The 18,532-nt window shown below is 40.8% G+C and overlaps 1 protein-coding gene across 1 annotated transcript in view; it reads right to left on the reverse strand.

Moving 5' to 3' along the window:
- Nucleotides 1-18,532, reverse strand: part of LOC115585564 (beta-catenin-like protein 1) — a 40,362-nt gene that overhangs the window by 14,679 nt on the left and 7,151 nt on the right. The window contains exons 2-3 of the mRNA XM_030424018.1: nt 12,833-12,930; nt 11,026-11,106 (exon numbers count right to left, since the gene is read on the reverse strand). Coding sequence (XP_030279878.1) covers nt 11,026-11,106; nt 12,833-12,930 — 179 coding nt within the window. The remainder of the gene's footprint in view (nt 1-11,025; nt 11,107-12,832; nt 12,931-18,532) is intronic.

Raw genomic sequence — 18,532 nt, forward strand, 5'->3', positions numbered from 1 at the left:
GTCCCAATCCCTTTACTGTAACTCAGCCATATTGTACGTGCGCATTTGTGTGACAGGGTGTGTATGATTTATGGAACACTGTGTGTGCAGTGTGAGTGTCGTGCTTATTAGAAACCATGTAAGCATGCTTGTGCCACTGTCTGACATGCATGTAGTGCGTGCGTCTATGAATGAGCCGTCATCTGGGTGTGCGCTCTTTAAAATATGTGCATCAAGTTTTGTTTTAAATGTGTATGAGATGTATGTGTGTGTGTGTGTGTGTGTGTGTGTGCGTGCGTGCGTGCGTGTGTCTTTTTGTTATTCCTGGGCTTTCTTTTCCACTGGGATGCTTAGATGCAGAATTAAAGTGATTTCTTTGTCAGCACTTTGCAAAAACCCACAGTGACTGTGTGTGTGTGTGTGTGTGTGTGTGTGTGTGTGTGTGTGCGCATGCGTGTGTGTGTTAGAGTGTGTATTCGAGTGTGTGTGTGAAGGGCGTAGTGTTCTTTATGAGGCTTAAGCAAACACCAGAAAGAGAGAGGGTTAGATATCCTCATTAAAAACCAGATACAGAGGTTGATAATGAGGTAAACTTTCAGGAAAAATCTGTAACTTTGTAAGAGTGTGAGACAACATGCTGATTTCAGGTTTATGATAATCTCCCAGAAAAAGAACAGCCCTGTGCTTTGGGTGCAAATCAATTAGAGTTTGTTCACAAAGTGGGGCAAAGCAAAACAGCAGCTTTACCAGGAGGGAGGAAGTACTTTCTACCATTCAACAGCACGTCATTTAGCCTGTGCTGAGCTCCAAACTATAAAATGTTGGTCAGGGGAAAACACTTATTACAGATGTAATAAAAGTACACTGACCGAGCCTCTTTCTGAACTGTCTCTTGTACTGCGTATGAGAGACCTGGAGGGTTCACTCAGACAAGCTTAGGGAGGCAGTTCTATGTTGCTCTCTACCTGAGGAGGGGAATTCAACTAGATGTGCACTTGCCAAACCAACCACTTAGTCTTCAACCTTGAAGTCTTTTCTCTTGTAATAATGAAAAATACTGTTTGAAAACACTTGTGCTAAAGCATTAATCTCACTTAAGTGTTGCCTGTCAGAGTAAATCTTATATGAGTGAAATGTAGGGCTGCACGATTTTGGGAAAAAATGTTATTTGCAATATTTGTTTTTCTGCGCTACATACTGCACTGTGAGAAACTGAAATTTTTAAGAGATGACTTAAATCATTCTAGAAAGAATGACGTGATTTTGTATGGGAGTGCATTTTTTTAATCGAAGCAACCGTTCACAACCGATCACAATCATTCTTGGTCAGTTTATCAAACATTGGAGTTTGATAAACTGATCACATTGGGACATCGGTCCTGTAACGATATTTTATGCAGCTCCAGTGGAAATGGTCTCATTTTTGCCCCCTGTGATGTTTGAAACCTGTTAAGAACTGCAGCGGGTGATTTTCCTCAATTTTTCAGCCCTCAAGCCTCCGCTAAAAACTGCTCTGGAGAGGTGACACAAGCAAAATGTATATGGTAATGCATTGTACCACCATACAAATACAAACTCTCCACTACTGCAAAGGTTATTATGCAATGCTGTCGTAAAACAGTAGCCCAATTCACACTGCCGTTTGCATGCGGGGATCCTGCTGCAATTCTCCACTTGCTCCTCTGTGTGAACGTTTCAGATGCGACGAGGGGCATGCGCGCAGATGGCACTAAGGACGGGGGTATGACCCCCTCAGATTCATAGTGACCCCGATCCGTCCCCCCGACTGTCCCTTCATAAGGAGACAAAGATCGCCAGTAAAACAGAGGATTAATGTTCTGTTAGTTAGACGTATTTACACTGCAGCGGGCATTGAGAGCCCAACGTTTGTGTGCAACGACTAATGGAGCGTTCTAGTTGTACATGAATGTCGGAACTTCTAAGCTCCAAGTCAGAATTTTAATCAGAACCCCCGTGAGGTCGGATCTCCAACTTTGAAAGGATTAATCTCACTAGCCCGACATAGAATTCATGCTATCTGCTACTCACGTAAGCAGTAGTTACATGTTTTGTTGTACATTTGTAAGGCTGGGAAGCGCTGGGAGCATTCAACTTTGGGGTTACGTTGTTCCGTGCTCCAAGTTCTGCCTTTAATTGTAAACTGAACACACCATAAGGCACGACTCTCTCTCCCCAGGGTCCTAAAGAGGAACTGGTAGCTGCGCCTGTGCCTGTTGCGGTGATCAGACCATTGTCTACTATGACAGAGTGGGTGATTTCAATTCAGTGAAGAAAAAAATGAAGAAACAAAAAACAATCAGAGCATTTTTTTCAAAAAGCAAACAATGTAAGTAGGTTATCCTACGCCTGTTGCCTGTTGACTTTCCCAGAGGTGGCAGATAATCATTTTGTAATGTTGAGTAGCTAGTCTGACATTGATAAACAGCATTTGCTCTTACCTACATCTGTCACTGGCAAAAAACTTTAACTCACGAGTGTTTGTGATGAAAATAAATCACTGCGATGGTCAGTCCTCCGGACCGAGACTTCAGTGAACTTTGTCCTCGTGAGTGACAGACAGTTTATTGATGGCGATTATGTAATTATGTAATTTAGAGTGAAAAACGTAACTTCATAACTTTCCAGGATGTTTGGTGGGTCAGGATCTCAATCACTACACATTATAACAGCATCCATATGATTATAAACTGTCCACGGGTTGAGATTGACAGGGGGGACACCGGGGAAACACCTTGAAAACACACTGACGCCATCATCATGACGTGTACCATCACGCCTCTTTCTGTGTTAATTACACAGCGGTTCGTTTTTAAGGCAGAGATGCTTTACTCTGTGTGAATAACCATCGGCGGAGAATTAGTGAACCAACGCTGTGGAGATATTGCGGCGCCGCTGTGTAAAAAGGGCTAGTATTAGATTTGGTTAGGTACAGTACATCTCAGAGTCATGGTCACAGGTGGTCACTGGTCATTTTCAGTGGTTGCCAAGCTTTAAGAGTATTGTGCAAAATGAGCCGGCCTGAGGACAGAAGCTGGAGGAGTATTATAGCAGGGCTCTATGAGGCAAGCTTCTCACTTGCAAATATCTGGGTTCTGATAACTGGACTGGAGCTCCCACGGAAACAAATCTTTCATCAAATCTTCTATCTCTCATCTCTCTTATTAGCAAAGAGCACTGATCAAAGCATCCATGCACCAGCTTCTTAGTTATAGCTGGGTGGCTAAAGCTGGTTTAAATGACAACCATCAACAGAGGCCAGTCTTCAGCAGGCAAAAGTTTAAGTTAATTCTGTGAGTAAATTGATGGCAGGCTAGATAAAACTTGCCTGTTGTCAGGTTAAAGTACTGTCTGTATCTGTACCCAACGAAGCGTTTTTTTTGAAGGAAGAAGCTCCACTCTGTAACATTACTATGTTATAATCACGGGTGGGCTAAGTGTTTCTGCCACTGCCAAAGGATAGAAAGACAGTTTTCTCTAGTAAAATAATCTAGCTGATCGTGTCATGCCAATCTCAGGAGACTCCCTGTATCATTTTTATTCATATCATATCAATGATCTAAAGCTATGAGTTTGATAGCGTACCTGATACATGTTTATAAATCCTATATCTTCTGCCACTATGGACATTCAATGTACAGTACAGTGACTTCTCACCCATCTCATCTTTGTTTAAAAAAACCTCTTCAAACAACCTCTCTTAACTGTGCTTCCCCTGCAGACACTTACCTTTGTTACCTGTTTCAATTTATTTGTTTGTCTTTGTCTTAAAAAAATGAATGTGCCCTTAAATGTTTGTCTGTGTCGCTCTGTATTATTTCATAATTTAAATAAAAAAATAAATGTAAGCCTCCGAATTTGCAAAGGTTACTGTCTCTTTCCAAAATGTATTAGCCATTATAAATTTGACTTCAAGGGTGAAAGCTCTTAAGCTGAAATAAACCAATCCAAACGTGTATGAGCTGGCCGCATTGCCGGAGAAGTGCACTTTGGGAACGACATTTCTCAGTGCTGTTACATGCTTCACTCATCCTCGATGAATGAATGAGTGATTGAATGAATCGATAATGATTTATGAAGGAATAATGGATGAGGATTAAAATGCACTGGTGAAAGGAAAATCAACAAGCTGTGACAGACAAACGGTGTGAATCAGGAGACAGAAAGAGAGTGTTGAGTAAAGACAGGGAGAATTTATGCCATGAAGACATTTAAAAAAACAAAATATACCACATTCAGGTGCAAAACCAATTTCAACTTAACACAGAGTTTCTTTAAAACTGTCTACTGTCAGCAATGCTAAACCCACCCAATTTTGCTCTACACTCTTGCTACAGCCCAGTAAAGAACACACACACCCCCCCCCCCCCCACACACACACACACACACACACACACACACAGCAACTGGGTGCTTAGCTACTAGGAAAGTGCACTCAGGCATTTTACAGTATTGAGGTCGGCCTCAGCCATGTTTTGCTGAGCTTCATCAATCTCCAAGAGCTGTTACCAACAAGCCGTGAGGAGAGAAGGGTTTGGAAAAGAGGTGGAGAACGAGAGGTGAAAGTAGTTGTATCAGAGAAGAAGAGGAGAAGAAATAGGAGAAAATGGGAGAAGGAGGAGCATGAAGAAGGCGTGATGGAGGGAAGGAGGAGGGAAGAAAACAGAAAGACGACAGGTGTAATTGAGTGGATTGCACGCGAGTAAAGGAAGTAGGGAGGATGCAAGAAAAAAGCGAGGCGGGATGCCAAAATTAAGGAACCCACATAGGGAGAGTAAAAGGAGACAGCTAGGAAAGCAGGGAGGAGAAGAGTAATGGGTGTTCGGGGTGAGCAAAAGACAGGAAAAGAGGGATGAAAGAAACAGAAGGTCAAAATTGAGAAATATAGCAGCAGCTTTAGGCGAGAGAGGGCGCGAAACAGGCGGGTAGAAAGAGTGGAGGGAAGAGAGATACCAAGGTGGGAGGAAAATAAGCAGCTTATTAAAAGGGACTGGGCTGGAGACGCAGAGAAAGAGCAGCAGCAGCTTTTTCTTTGCTATCCTCCTGAGAAATCTGTGGGTAATATGTTGCAGAGGAAAAACATTTTGCTTACCGCCCCTTAAAAACAGGCTTAACTAGGGGAAACCAAAAGGCACGGCAGAGAGAGATAAAACACCGCTGCTGACGGCAGCCGATTCAGCCGAGGTGCCAGACAAAACTGGGTCTGCCGTCTTTATCACCTTGTTTAACATAACATGTGACATTTGGCGGAGGCTTTGATTTACACACACTTACGGTATCACCCGGGTGTTTTTCAGCATTAAGAGTTGTACCAGTAGAAGTGAAACCGCCGCATTTTGCTTAATCCCTTAGGCTGCTCAGGACATGGACCTCCAATTAGTAATATGTTACAGTAGTATCGTATTAGACCCTACAAATAATTGAATACCACCTCTTGACACTAGCTTATAATGAGGTCAATACAGAACACCCCGTGAACTCAAAGATTATTAAAAAAAAGATTTCCTATACTCAGTGAAAGTTCTTAAATTCAACATAACGGTGCTCCATGAGAGTAGAGGTCTGTGTTTGAATTCAGCTCAGCTTAGACGTTCATGGGACACAGATTTCTCAGGGATGAATTCTACTTCTTTGAACCCAAGTGGGTTCACACTGGCATATTGCTGAATTATTATACTAAAGCCAAAACATACATTAAATCCTGCGTTAAATATGCAATTATTCTTCAGAAAATTCTGACCGTTCCTCTTTATTATTACAGTTGGTCCAAATCAGGTGTGCCCAAATGGTACAAAGTTAAAATACATTTTCTCCTGAACGATGTTTTGAGTGTTATGGCCATACAGTCATGCTAGCTCCTGTATCAAACTTAGGCACTGCAGTGCTTTGAGCTAATGCTGACCATGTTAGCGAGTGGCACTGTTAAATGATAATGTTTAGCACAACGACACAAACTATTGCTGAGGCTGATTGGAATGTGAGTTTTGCAGGTACATAGTCATGAACAAAAGCAATTGATGATTTTGTTGATGGATCATTGAAGTTGTTCAAATTTCAGTGTCAGTCCATCCGATAGCTCGATCTTAACAACAGTGGGGAACTGACCAATGTCCCCATCACTACAGCAATGCTGGCAGGCTTACTTAAATCAGCACCAATTACAAGATTAGGGTTATATGTAACGATTATTTCCATGATTGATTAATCTGAAAATTATTTTACTGATCAATGCATTAATTTTGTTGTCTATAAGACATCAAAACAATGTAAATAATGGCATAATCACATACATTCCATGGGGTCTTTAAATTGCTTGTGGACTGCAGTCTCTTCATCATCTCTGCTTAAGGGACATAGCCAGGGGCCTGCTTTAGAGGCTCAAGGCTAAATCTCTAACTGGAACCGTCAGTCATTGGGGGTAATGTAGGTGCTTAATAAAGAACAAAGATGCATAGAACATAAAGGGGGATATTTCTGGTTCTGCTTCAACTGTGATACTTTTTGTTTATCGTAAGTTTGACAATGCTAAATCAGAGCAATGTACTCTGATGTGCATCATATCAGCATTATGGTTATGACACCACATTTTTTAAGGATTGATGAGATGAGAGTCTATTCTATGTAACACACACAATATTACATATATTGTTCATATTCATGTCACTTTTCATAATACAAGCCGTGTGAGGACCTTGACGTGGCACTAGAGTCCTGTGTGGTCAGCTTCTTTCACTAAAATGAATAGGATGTTGCAGCTGTGCCACAAATAGGTATTTTATCACTTTCTGCCTTATGTGTGCTAAGGCTGACCGTGTGGCTTTAAAGATAGAAGCACACGCAGACAAGGGTTCTTATCACCAGGCTATCGCAAAGTCATAGTATCGCCTTCCTGGAGGAAGAGGCGAGAGAAGAAGACAGGGGGAGAGAAAAGGAGAAAAAGAAAGCGGGGGTGAGGAAATGTCAAACTGTCTGGCCTTTTCTTGGCAATCCCACCAAGATGTCTGTCTGAGAAATTAATCTTCAGTCATCTTTAGATAGGAACTGTACGCTTATCTGTCTCCTCCCACACCTCCCCCCCCCCCCACTCTTCATTCCCTCTATCACTCAAATTCTTCCTGCCTTCTCCTTTTCCCTGCATTTCCCATGTTTCACCATCCACTCCTGTTTTGTTCGCCGTACTTCCTGCTCTGATATTTACAGTATCTCTATCCACCTTTTTTCTTGTCTTCCTCCCTTTCGGAGAAAAGGGTTGCTCTTTCTCTCTCTGTTGAAGCCATTATCCCCCTGCCTGGCCACTTATCTTCCATCTGTATCCCTCCACCGGTCTGTCTAGCCCACAGCTCAACACACTGATACAGACACACATGCAGACAGCTCAATAGGGCCCTCACACACAGCTATCAAGTGTGCCATTCCTCTGTAAACTGTCATATTGTTATCAGCAGGATTGTGATGGTTTCTTTTCGGTCTCTTCCCTCATTGGCTTTTGATGCGACACTGTGTGGAACTGCTCATCTTATCTACCAAAAAAAGAGACGACATGTAGAGCTCGCATCCCAACTCTTTATAACAGGGATATCTGAACATCTATAACACGATTTGAATTTTTGTTGGCTATAAAGAAAACCATGAATGTGTGATGGGACTGCATCAGAGTGCATGTTTTTTTTTTTTTTATGTCTGTAGATAATTCTAACAGACCGTTATCACCATGCCACAGATGATTTCAGTGAGGACTGCCCTCACTGAAATCGGAGGGTAGTCCATTTTTGCTGTGGCGATGCAGGGGTTCCTGCAAAAAACGCACCTAGCTGCGATTTAAAAGTCAAAACCGATTCAACTCATGGATTAACGCAGCCCTGCGTCACAATCCAATGGACAGTCGCATAAGCCGGCAATCCGACTATGACTGAAGCCACAGTGTAACTTAACGTTAGACTCAGTTTGGCTATGCGCACCACTTTAAAACACATCTGTGGAGCCGCCGATCACTGTAGGACTGGCATGTTTTACATACTGTGTCAAAGGCTTGACCCAAGATCATAAGCGGAGTAGAGCGGGTCAGAAGCAGGACGTGTTATTTAGCAAGGATAAATACTACAGCGGGAATACAACAGACATTTCTCTATGTAGTGTAGAGTTTCACTTTCGCTTGGTTTGGTCTTGTGCCCCAGTTCAAAACCTCATCCTGGTGGTTTACTGGTATCTTTAATCCGTCGATGAGAACAAACAATCATTACTAGGACTAGCATGCCGGCAACATAAAAACATGGCAGCTTCGCCTTTTCTACAAACTGATAAGCGGGGGTTCCAAACACGTCACACACTGACCATGGAGTGACACTCCCACAATGCCGCAGGTTGGTGTGGCGGTGTGGGATTGTTACTCCATGGCCACGCCGCAATGCCAGATTTGGTTTAAATGTGGCCAAAGAAAACATTCTTGTTTTATTGTCCACTTTTATCCCAGCGCCCTTTTTTTGTTTAAAATTAGTTTTTAAATGCAGCTGACCATTACTAGTTTGTAGTCAAGTGAGACCATTATCATCCTACATCGTAAAATTAATTTCAACGAAAGACTGGATGACTCAATACTAGACTAAATGACTTGGACACTTTCACCCAGTGACAACTCATTAAAAAGAATACAGACAATTATAATGGCAACACTGACCAGTGGAGTGTGATGCTACAATATTAAAACCATCCTGAGGTTAAGAGGCAAACAATACACACCGTGTGAGGAGCTGCAACATGCTCAGCAATAATAAGAGCTCCGATGTGGCTGATCACCGCTCTCTGAGCTAACCTTGGGATAACCCTGCATTCACACGCTCCTCAGATGGTTCCATTTCCCATGTTTGGAGGTCAATATTCCAACCTTCACTGTGTTCATAAGCTTTAAAGCCTTACTACTGCACAAGCTTGACAACGCGTCAAGGTGTTAATGATGCCTTTTCAAATCAATTTGGTGAATCGCCGACCTGTCAGGAGCCATTTTATGTTTCCCCTGATACTTCAGTTGTTTAGGAGAAAATGACCTCACCCTTTAGACTACATACTGACAGCTGTTCTATATAAATTAATATTAAAAAGTTACACAAGTTCAAGTTAAAAAAGTGACTTTTTGCTGCACCAGTACATTCCCTAAAACCACTAAATATATTGCTCCACTTGCTAATAAAATACTTTTCTAACTACTCCACGCCACTCTATGGGGACAGCAGCTTACAGGTTCTTCTTACAAATTAAATTTGGTCAAAAAAATTCTATGCAATACACAAATTAATAAAGCTTCTAACATGAAGAAAACGTTTTGCTTTCGTCTGACATGTTTCGGCTCATATGGCATAAAAGTCAGTCGTCAACAAACCCTTTTTCAATCAGTCAGAAAGTCATCTTTCGATAAAATCACTTCACTGTGAAATGACACCACTGCATTGTTACAGTCTAATAAAAACAAACATCTGAGATGCTAAGCCTTTGTCAACTCGTTGGTTATTTAACACATGGTCTGAACACCCTGTACTGCAGTAATGAGGTTTATCTAAACCTGCAAATTGCAAGTGAAGCATTTACTGAGACTACAGATGCAAATGAAACCGAACAGTTTCTCTGATTTGAATGAAGTGCCACAGTGATTTGACACGTGTTGTGCTCCAGAGTGGAAAACGTGTTTTCTTGCTGCCCAAATGATTGATCGAAGGCGGTGGAAGAGGAGATCCTTTCTGAAACTTTAACCGTGCATTTAAGCTGAAAGAGGGAGGCTGTGTGTGAGCAAGTATTAGTTAAATAGCCAGATGCTGTCAGCTCAACAAAAATATGAAATTATGAAAATCAGTGAGAGATTATTGGAGATTATTATGCATTAATCAAATCTCGCTGGACTGGAGCTCCTATCGGCCATTAAAAGTCAGTGAGGAGGAACAGTCAGAAAACAATACGTTTACATCATGTGATAAATAACACTCTGTTAAACTCTGGTAAAATATGCTTGCAATGCATCCTATTTTTATTTACTGCTTTTCACCCTCTGTGTGTCTCACATAAAACAGTGCAGCAGATTTTACCAGTGCTTGTTCCAGAGTTACATTTCAGAAGTGGTTTCCTCTGCCGCAGTGGTTAGTCAGTAATACAGCAGCTGTAACAAACATTTCTATAAACGTCCCTGCTCCCATGTTTTACTTCCAAAAATAGAAACCTCCGAAATGAAATACTGCTAAGAGGAAATTATCAACAGGGTGCAAAATCTCTCTGAAGTACACTGGTAAAACGAAATACGCAATCAGGCTGTTAAGCACCTAGTATAGCGCAGTAAATATTTCCCATGGTCTCTGTAGCTGTGTAGCCCACTCACACATGCACGGTCTGTCAGACTACACATCATACTTAACATGGTTAATCATCCAAACAGTAATCACTGACACTTTGTCAAAAAGATTGCTCTTGTTTTGTTTGATTGTAAAGCTATAATGTTTAGTGATGCATACCTTTGCACGACGACAGCCAAGGTGCTGGACCAAGCCATAACAACACGCTAATGTGAGAGAGTTATTTAGATTCAAAGCTGTTGCCTGACATCAACTTATGGATGAAATCACTCAAGTGGAAGAAAACTTAATGTTTGATGACTTTGAAGGAACTGATGGATACCGATGGTCATTAATACTACCATTAATGGTCAGGACTATGGAGGTTGTTGTGGTCAGTTTCAGATCAGGTTCGGATTTCTCAGAATACACTTGGTTAAGGATGAAACTGCCGGTCTGGTTCATACACTCACAACACCAAAAACATACCGTAGAACATCATAACCGCTAATAATGTCTTTTACACAACTCATTGATGGCATTTCGTTTGTGTTTAACAGAGCAACGCTGAAAGCTTCAGTGTTACATGTGAATGCATTCATCCAACAAGCTGCGTGATACAAAGCCAGTGTCAGCCAGAGACAGCACAGAGAGAGGGACGGGGGGACAGATTGAGAAGCTGGCAGCGAGGGATGGGAGGAAAAGGAGAGATGCTTACATGTTTCTCTCCTTCTATCCTCTTGTCAGCCTGTTGAACAGCCTCCAGGTACTTAAAATGCAACTCCATCAGTCGATCAACCTGGAGAGAGAATGAAATTGAGACAGGCAGAGAGAAGGTGAGGGATGGAGCACACGAGACGGCAACAAGAAAATGAGGGAAATATGAGGGGGAAAGGCCAGAGCACAAAGAAGAGACAGAACAAGATGAGACTCGGAGGGCAAATATGAAGAAATGTTCCTACTATTCATTTTCTGCACGTTTATCATTCCTTGATTCTTTTATCTGTTTGCTGCTAACCTCTTAGATTGTTAGAGGGGGGTTTATAAAGCAAAAAACAAAGATAAATAAATAAATCATTATTAAGATCCTAATTTGTTGTGTGAACATATAGTCAAAGACGTTAAACATACTTGAAAATGAACAAATAATGGAAGAAGTGAATGATGAAAATGAAACTGTTGGGGATGGTTTAGTGGGAAGAAGACGTCGCGTTTGATTCACAGGGCAGGAAGTTTCTACGTCACAAGTCATTGTAACAGAAATTAATATACTCAAGTACAGAGTAGTAAGAATGTCAAAGATGAATATGAACCCCAAAGCTGGGGTTGGTAAGTTATTCTAGAAGCATTTCTTCTTGAATTTGTAGATGAACTCCTGCACACTGTTCACCTCACTTGTCATCATTAATAAACTGTTAAAAACAACGCTGCACACTTAAAAAATAAATTCAACCATTTATAGTCAGATCATGGTAATATTGTACGCATTAGCCTAGAGACTTCTGTGTCCCTCTCCCCTCCCCCTGTGTCTTAGAAACCTGATTATAGAAGGTAATTGGCCCTAAAAGGTACACGGTTGATGACAAAGAGGTCTGAACAAAGGGCGACGACTGCTTATTAACACCCAAAGTAACAGATTGAAAAGCTCTATGATAAAAACCAAGTTTCCTCACAGTTATTCAGATTTTTTTTTGACTATTCATTTGATCTTAATAGTCAAAGCATTACAACGGTTCCTCGAAAATATACAGGAATTGAGGAATACAGTGTAATGTTGATGATCAGGCCCTGAACAAATACAATTATTAGTATGTACAGCATCTTCGTCTACACGTTTAAGCTACATGGAATCAAAAACTAATCAAAACATATTAAGCTGCACAAGGCTTTATTTCCAAGTTAACTATAGCATAAAGGTTCTACAGGTATTAATGGGCAGAATAAGAACAGGACAATCAGGTAATAACATTCTGAAGAACATAGTGACGAGCTTCATTTAATAAAGAATTATGTTATATGGTTTTAATTATGGATTAATCTGAAAAGTGTTTCACAAATTAATTGATTTGTCTATGAAATGTCAAAAACAGAAAACAAAGTGATGTCCTCATATTTGTGAAAATATAACCAACAAATATATGTAATTTTTGCATGAAAACTGACAACTCATTGCAGCCCAAAAATCGTGAAATAGAGACACCACAGTTAGAGTAAAATGAACCAGTGTTTGTCCAGTATGATGAAAAAAATATATATCTGACTTTGATCTTAATCTTGTTTTTCTTAAAGCCACCCAACGCTCATTCTCAAGCTCAAAGATAAACATCCTAAATGTAATGATTGATTAATGAAAGAAAAAAAATCTATAACTCTGCTTAATATGGAGTGTGTGGGTGTGTACTCATCAGTTTCAATTGACAGTGTCCCAACAACTGTCAACAAGCCAAGTCTTGCTGATTGGTGCATGGAAATGTGTGAAGATGTCAAAAAGAGGAGAGCAGCAAGAAGACGACACAAACACTAACCTTCTCGCAGTCGTTCTCTGTGAACTTGGTGAGGAGTCTGCTTCTCTGTTGGGACTTGAGATTTCTCAGCATGGAGGCGATGATGGAGCTGACATGTTCTAAAAAATAGTTCAGTGAGAAGACAAGTTAAACTTGATTGACATATGACCAGGTCAATATTTACATTTACATTTAGGGAGTTTGGCAGACGCTTTTGTCCAAGGCGATTTACAGTAATTCATACACACATCATACACTGAAGGAGGTGGCTGCCATGCAAGGTGCCGACCAGCACATCAGGAGCAGTTTGGGGTTCAGTATTTTGCCCAAGGACACTTCGACATGCAGACCAGGGGAATCTAACCAGAGACCTTCTGATAATGAGACGCTGGCTCTACCCCTGAGTCACAGCCGCTCCCAGTATCTTAAACGTTTTCCAATAGTTTCGTTTTTCATTAAATGTTTATTCAAAGGAGATCTTTACCCCTCATAATTATTTAAGTAATAACATATCTGCAAGAAGCTCTCTCCATGAACCCTCCTACATCATACCAATTCATCACGGAGCTCATTGCCTTAACACAGGGGTATTACAGTCACTATAAACACACCTCATTCACACACACATCCACAGGCCTCAGAAAGAACAAATCGATTAGCACTTGATAATTTGTAATTACAGCACGCAGTCAGCTAAGCGTGGATACTCTTACAGAGAGTGCACAGAATGAGAGGAGGAGAAAATGTTAATGAAATTTTGAAATCAATTTTCATTTTGAGGGCATGCTGGAACATGCATAACAGTTTTGGCTGAGGCTAAATTACATTTCTTGCAGTGATAGAAACGTGTCTGTGGTGGGCCATTCACCGCGAGGGAGGTCTAACATTTTAATTGACTGAAATTAGCAACAAAAACGAGTTAGTTCCATTGAGTGTCCTTGTTAACCCATTTCGTGCTATGCAAGTTGTGTTGTTATTCGAAGACTGTCTCCCTCATAGGCTGCACCAGTAGATGACAACCACGGGATAATATTTCTCTATGATATTGAATAAACAATACACTGTACACAGGGGGAGCAGAATATGACACTGTAAAATCTCCAGATATACAGAGTGGGGAAAAAATGTAATTGGACTTTATCAACAAGAGGTCAATATTCTCTCTCAACAAGGATTCGCAGTTGCTAAGCAACAAGAGCACAGGAATCAATCCCATTTCTGTTTTTTTAAAAGGGGTTGTGTTTGCTGTCAGCTCCTTTTCTGCAATCCCCTACGACCCGCAGCGTGCTCACTCACAAGACTTGAAGGCTGAGGAAACTGAAGGCTATAACATCAAATCTTTCATAATAGTGATAACATGACTGGTAGCACTGAAACACAGTAAAAAAACAAGCTGGACTGTGTTCCTTTAGAGAGAAGATCCAGTAAAAATGTTATCCTATCAAAAGCCGAAATCAATCGAATTTCGTGGAATTACTGCTGAATCTGCAAGCCACAATCAAACCACTGACTCGAAACTCCACTGTTACCTTTCTTATATATTAAACTGCCATTCGCCGGACTGGGAGCTCAGAGCAGCGTGGGAGTGTACGTTTTTTTAAATAATCAAACTATCACCTTTGAAGGTACAACGTGGCTGGGGACTAGCTGGCTAGAATGCCTACCATCTCTTTATTTCTTCATATTTTGGTGATAATTTCATTTAATTATGCCAATGTTTTAAAAACATACCTTTGAATCCACTCACATATTTGTACATACACGTGACTGACTCACGACAACAGAAATTGGAAAACAACTTCCTTACTTACTATTTATCAGAAGGGCTTTTTATACAATGAAAACATCTTAAAAGTGACCAAATAACATTAAAACTAACCCTTTAATTATTCCTTAAAGGGGAATATTAAGGGTGAATATTCAGATATTGCTTTCATGCTATCTGCTATATTTAAAGGGCTCTATGGATGGCAATAGCTACCATGGTCCAGAAAAGGGTTGAGCCAATGTCAACATTTCCAAACCAGTTTGACATGAAGCCAAGAAATACCTGACCAGAAATACCAACTTTTACTACTAAGTGACAAAAGAGGCTCAGCAGCTCTGGAGTGGATCATAATGAGAGTACATGAATGTGAGTATAGAAGCTCCACAACCCATCAGGACAGCTGTAACGCATCGTGTTTATTTTCTTTCTCTTAACAACCAGTTTGCTTACCTTTCCTTCTTCTAAGGATTGACAAAAAAAATATAAACATAATAAGACTTGATAATTGCTGTCCAGAAATCTACTCAACCGTAGCCCACAATGAAATATTCTGACAACTACTATAAGATTTGCCATGAAATTTCATCACCCCCAGAAGATGTCTCCCACAGCCACTGACTTTTCTTCTAGCATCACCAGCAGGATGACATTTTTTTGGTTTTAATGAAATAGCTCAACACAAACTTGATGGGTTGTCATGAAATTAAAGTGTTTGGTGTATTTGCAGGGGCAGATTAAGGGTTAATTGAGGGATTTTTGTTCGATAGTGTCACAGTGTAATCCCATCTCTACATTTCTCTTAAATCATGAATATTATGGCATGTCAGGAGGGCAGATAAACTTCACAGTGTTACTGGCAGACTAAGTGGCTGACTGGTATGAAGGTGGTACATGTAGTTAAAACTGTGTGCTCTGATTGTACATCAGGTATCTTTAGCCTGAGGTTCACCTATTTTCATGTTTACAAGCTTATTTTCTGCACACCATGACAAGGAGGCTAACTGCCATTTCCGAAAGGACGCTACTTTATCAGCTTGATCCGAGCGGTAATTGATGTCGCCACCTCCACGCCCTGCCGGGGAGGCTATTGATCGCTGGCTGTGGAATGTTCTTTCCAAAGGGTTTAAAACTAAACAGCGACTGCTCCGCTGAGATTTGTGAAGGGGTGGAGGCGGGATTACATTGTGGGTGCAAGATGGAGGGCAAGGCCGAGTAAAAGAGCCTTTGGAAAGGTGTCCAATCAATACTTAATTTGCATGCTTTGCTTTACCCTTGAGTGTTGAGTATAAAGACAAGGAACAAACAAAGAAACAAATATTTCCACCATATCTTTTTTGTTATTAACAATCAAATGCATCATTAAGATTTTATATTCAAAATTTGCGTTAGTAAGACCCATTTGAATAATGCTGTTACAATTAACCACATAATCTGTGGCAATTTATCACCCCATCTGAGTGGACTGCAGTAACTTGGGTTAACATATACTTGTAATGGGTGTGCGGTCACTCAATATGTAAGAACATTGGTTAAAAACACTCAAAACCTCACTAAAATTATCAGCAGAATGTGGAGGAATAACAATTCTGACATTATGATGTTTATGCATTGTGTTGCAAAGCATGCTTAGCATGATAATCAGCTAGCCCATGCCTGCCCCAGTCCAAAGCGCCTGTGCTAGCGGTGTATACACCAAAACTTCTGCGGTGCTTTGAAATCCCAATCCAGACTGCTAGCTACATGGCTAACAAAGCTTACAGCAGCTACAGTTGGCAGCAGGTAGTGGCTACTCTGGTTACTGTTTGTTCTGAGTATGAATTCAACAATAGGCCAATTCGTACATATTACACCTTTAAGGAACAGCCCCGATCAGTCTGAATGGATCAAATACATACAACATATTACGTCAATTTAAATTAGTCAAGCTCAATCTTGTTTTCCACTACTGTCACCAACAAACCATTTAACATTAACGGACTCTGCTGCCACTCAGATAATTATCAATTTTACGCAAAGTTGGTTTAAATCTAGGAGCTCATGTATGTGTTCTGACAATGGCAACGAGTGGTTAGGGTGACTAGGGATCCCCGTCCTGGGTTATTGAAAGTGAACTTGGATTAGATAAAACTAGAAGCTAAAGGTTTATCAGTTTGAAGACTTGGAGCAGCTGTGAACACCTGAGAAGATAAAGTGAAGAACACATCACAGGACCAGGAGGTGAAATGTAATATATCATTCACAAAGAGAGCATTTGTGGTTAACGCGGAGCTACATGGTGTTCAGGGCAGGACAGAACCTCCTGCTGCGAGTGAAAATGCTACAATGGACATTAACATGAACACGGGCTTCCCCAGGAGCCAACATATTAAAGATTTAAACAACTACAACCTCCGTGGTGACTGTGGCATTTGTATAGACTGATGTAGAGTTTAATCTTTTAAAAGAAGCACAAGGTCAGCACTTACTGCACAGACCTACATCTTTACAAACACTGTGAGAGCAGAGGAGAAAATAAGGTGACTTCCATTGTCCACCCGCTGTAAACTGAAGCACCTCCAGTGAACCTGCATACTGGCCAACCACTAAAGACTGTTGTTGGAGTTGGCACCTCAAAAAGGAAATGCTTAAAACCCACCCATCACCTGCACCTAATTAGCTCCAGTCAACTTTGGCTTGAGGAATATTCGCAGATAACACCATGCGTGTCCAAATGCTAGCCTTCACTCATCCTCCACTAATCATTCACCCTTTGCCTTGTCATTGCCCACGGGGATCCACAGCACTAAGTTAACATGCAAATAACCATAAGTGGCCTGGATTCATGTATTGATTGACAGCTGAACAAAGTACAGTGTAGCTCCGAACTGCAGAGGAGAACTGATAGGTGGTACCTCACTGGGAGACAGATTGGGGCTGGATTGACTGCACCCTGGGGAGAGCAATCAGCCTCCCAGCACCACAGGCTAGTCTGTCAGGGGTTATAGAGACTGCATTCACCGTCTGAGGGAGCAGGAATGAATGCTGGCTCTGAACTCTCAGAGGGAACACAAGAACAAGAAAGTCAGGTGGTGTACATACTATTGTATTCGTCCGTTGGAACATACATCACAATGTATATTTTAGCAAATCAGAGCTGCAACAATTTGTTGATTCACTGATTGGAAGAAAATTAGCTTCCAACTATTGTGATAATCAATTCATTGTTTCAATCATTTTCTGTTAAAAATGTCAATGATTTGCTGGGTCCAACTTTATAAATTTAAGGATTTGTTGCTTTTCAAAGAGGTTTGGGCTTTGGACTGTTGAATGTAAAAAAAAATGTAACAGGAAGATATTGATTTGAGCCCTGGGCAATTGTGATGAGTATTTTTCACAACATCTTTTGGCATCTTATAGACTAAACTAAAACTAAACGGTCGATTAATCGTGAAAATAAACAGCAGATTAATCAGTAATGAAAATAATCATCACTTTGCTCTTGGGCTGCAACTGCCAACGTTTTGTTGCCCGGTTATTGTTCTGCTTTTGCATGCTACTTTCAAACAATTTGCATAGTCTGTGTTTCTTTATCCTGCTCTTTTTTAGCAAATGAAAATGTCCTTGTTTATGAATGTAAAAAAACAGTAAGGCTTTGTTGCCAGCTTCACGAGCATTTCGAAAAAGAGAGAGACCGTGTAAATGTACTGATAGATGAGTCGAGAGAGCCAGCGAGTGAATGAGAGAGAAGGAACTGCGATGATAGAACTGTTAGTCTGTGCTGAGTGTGTTTTAAATGCTGCACTCGCTCTCTATATTCACATTAAGTATTATGCTTTATATGCAGGAACTAAGTGTTGAATTTTGATAAGATTCTAAGTAGAACCTTGAACAAATCACTGTATATTTTTTAATGCCGTTTATACTACACCATTCACTAAATATAGCACCACATACTCATCTGCTCAAGCCCAGTC

Source organism: Sparus aurata, chromosome 7 (genome assembly GCF_900880675.1).
Source record: "Sparus aurata chromosome 7, fSpaAur1.1, whole genome shotgun sequence".
In the NCBI taxonomy this organism is placed as follows: domain Eukaryota; kingdom Metazoa; phylum Chordata; class Actinopteri; order Spariformes; family Sparidae; genus Sparus; species Sparus aurata.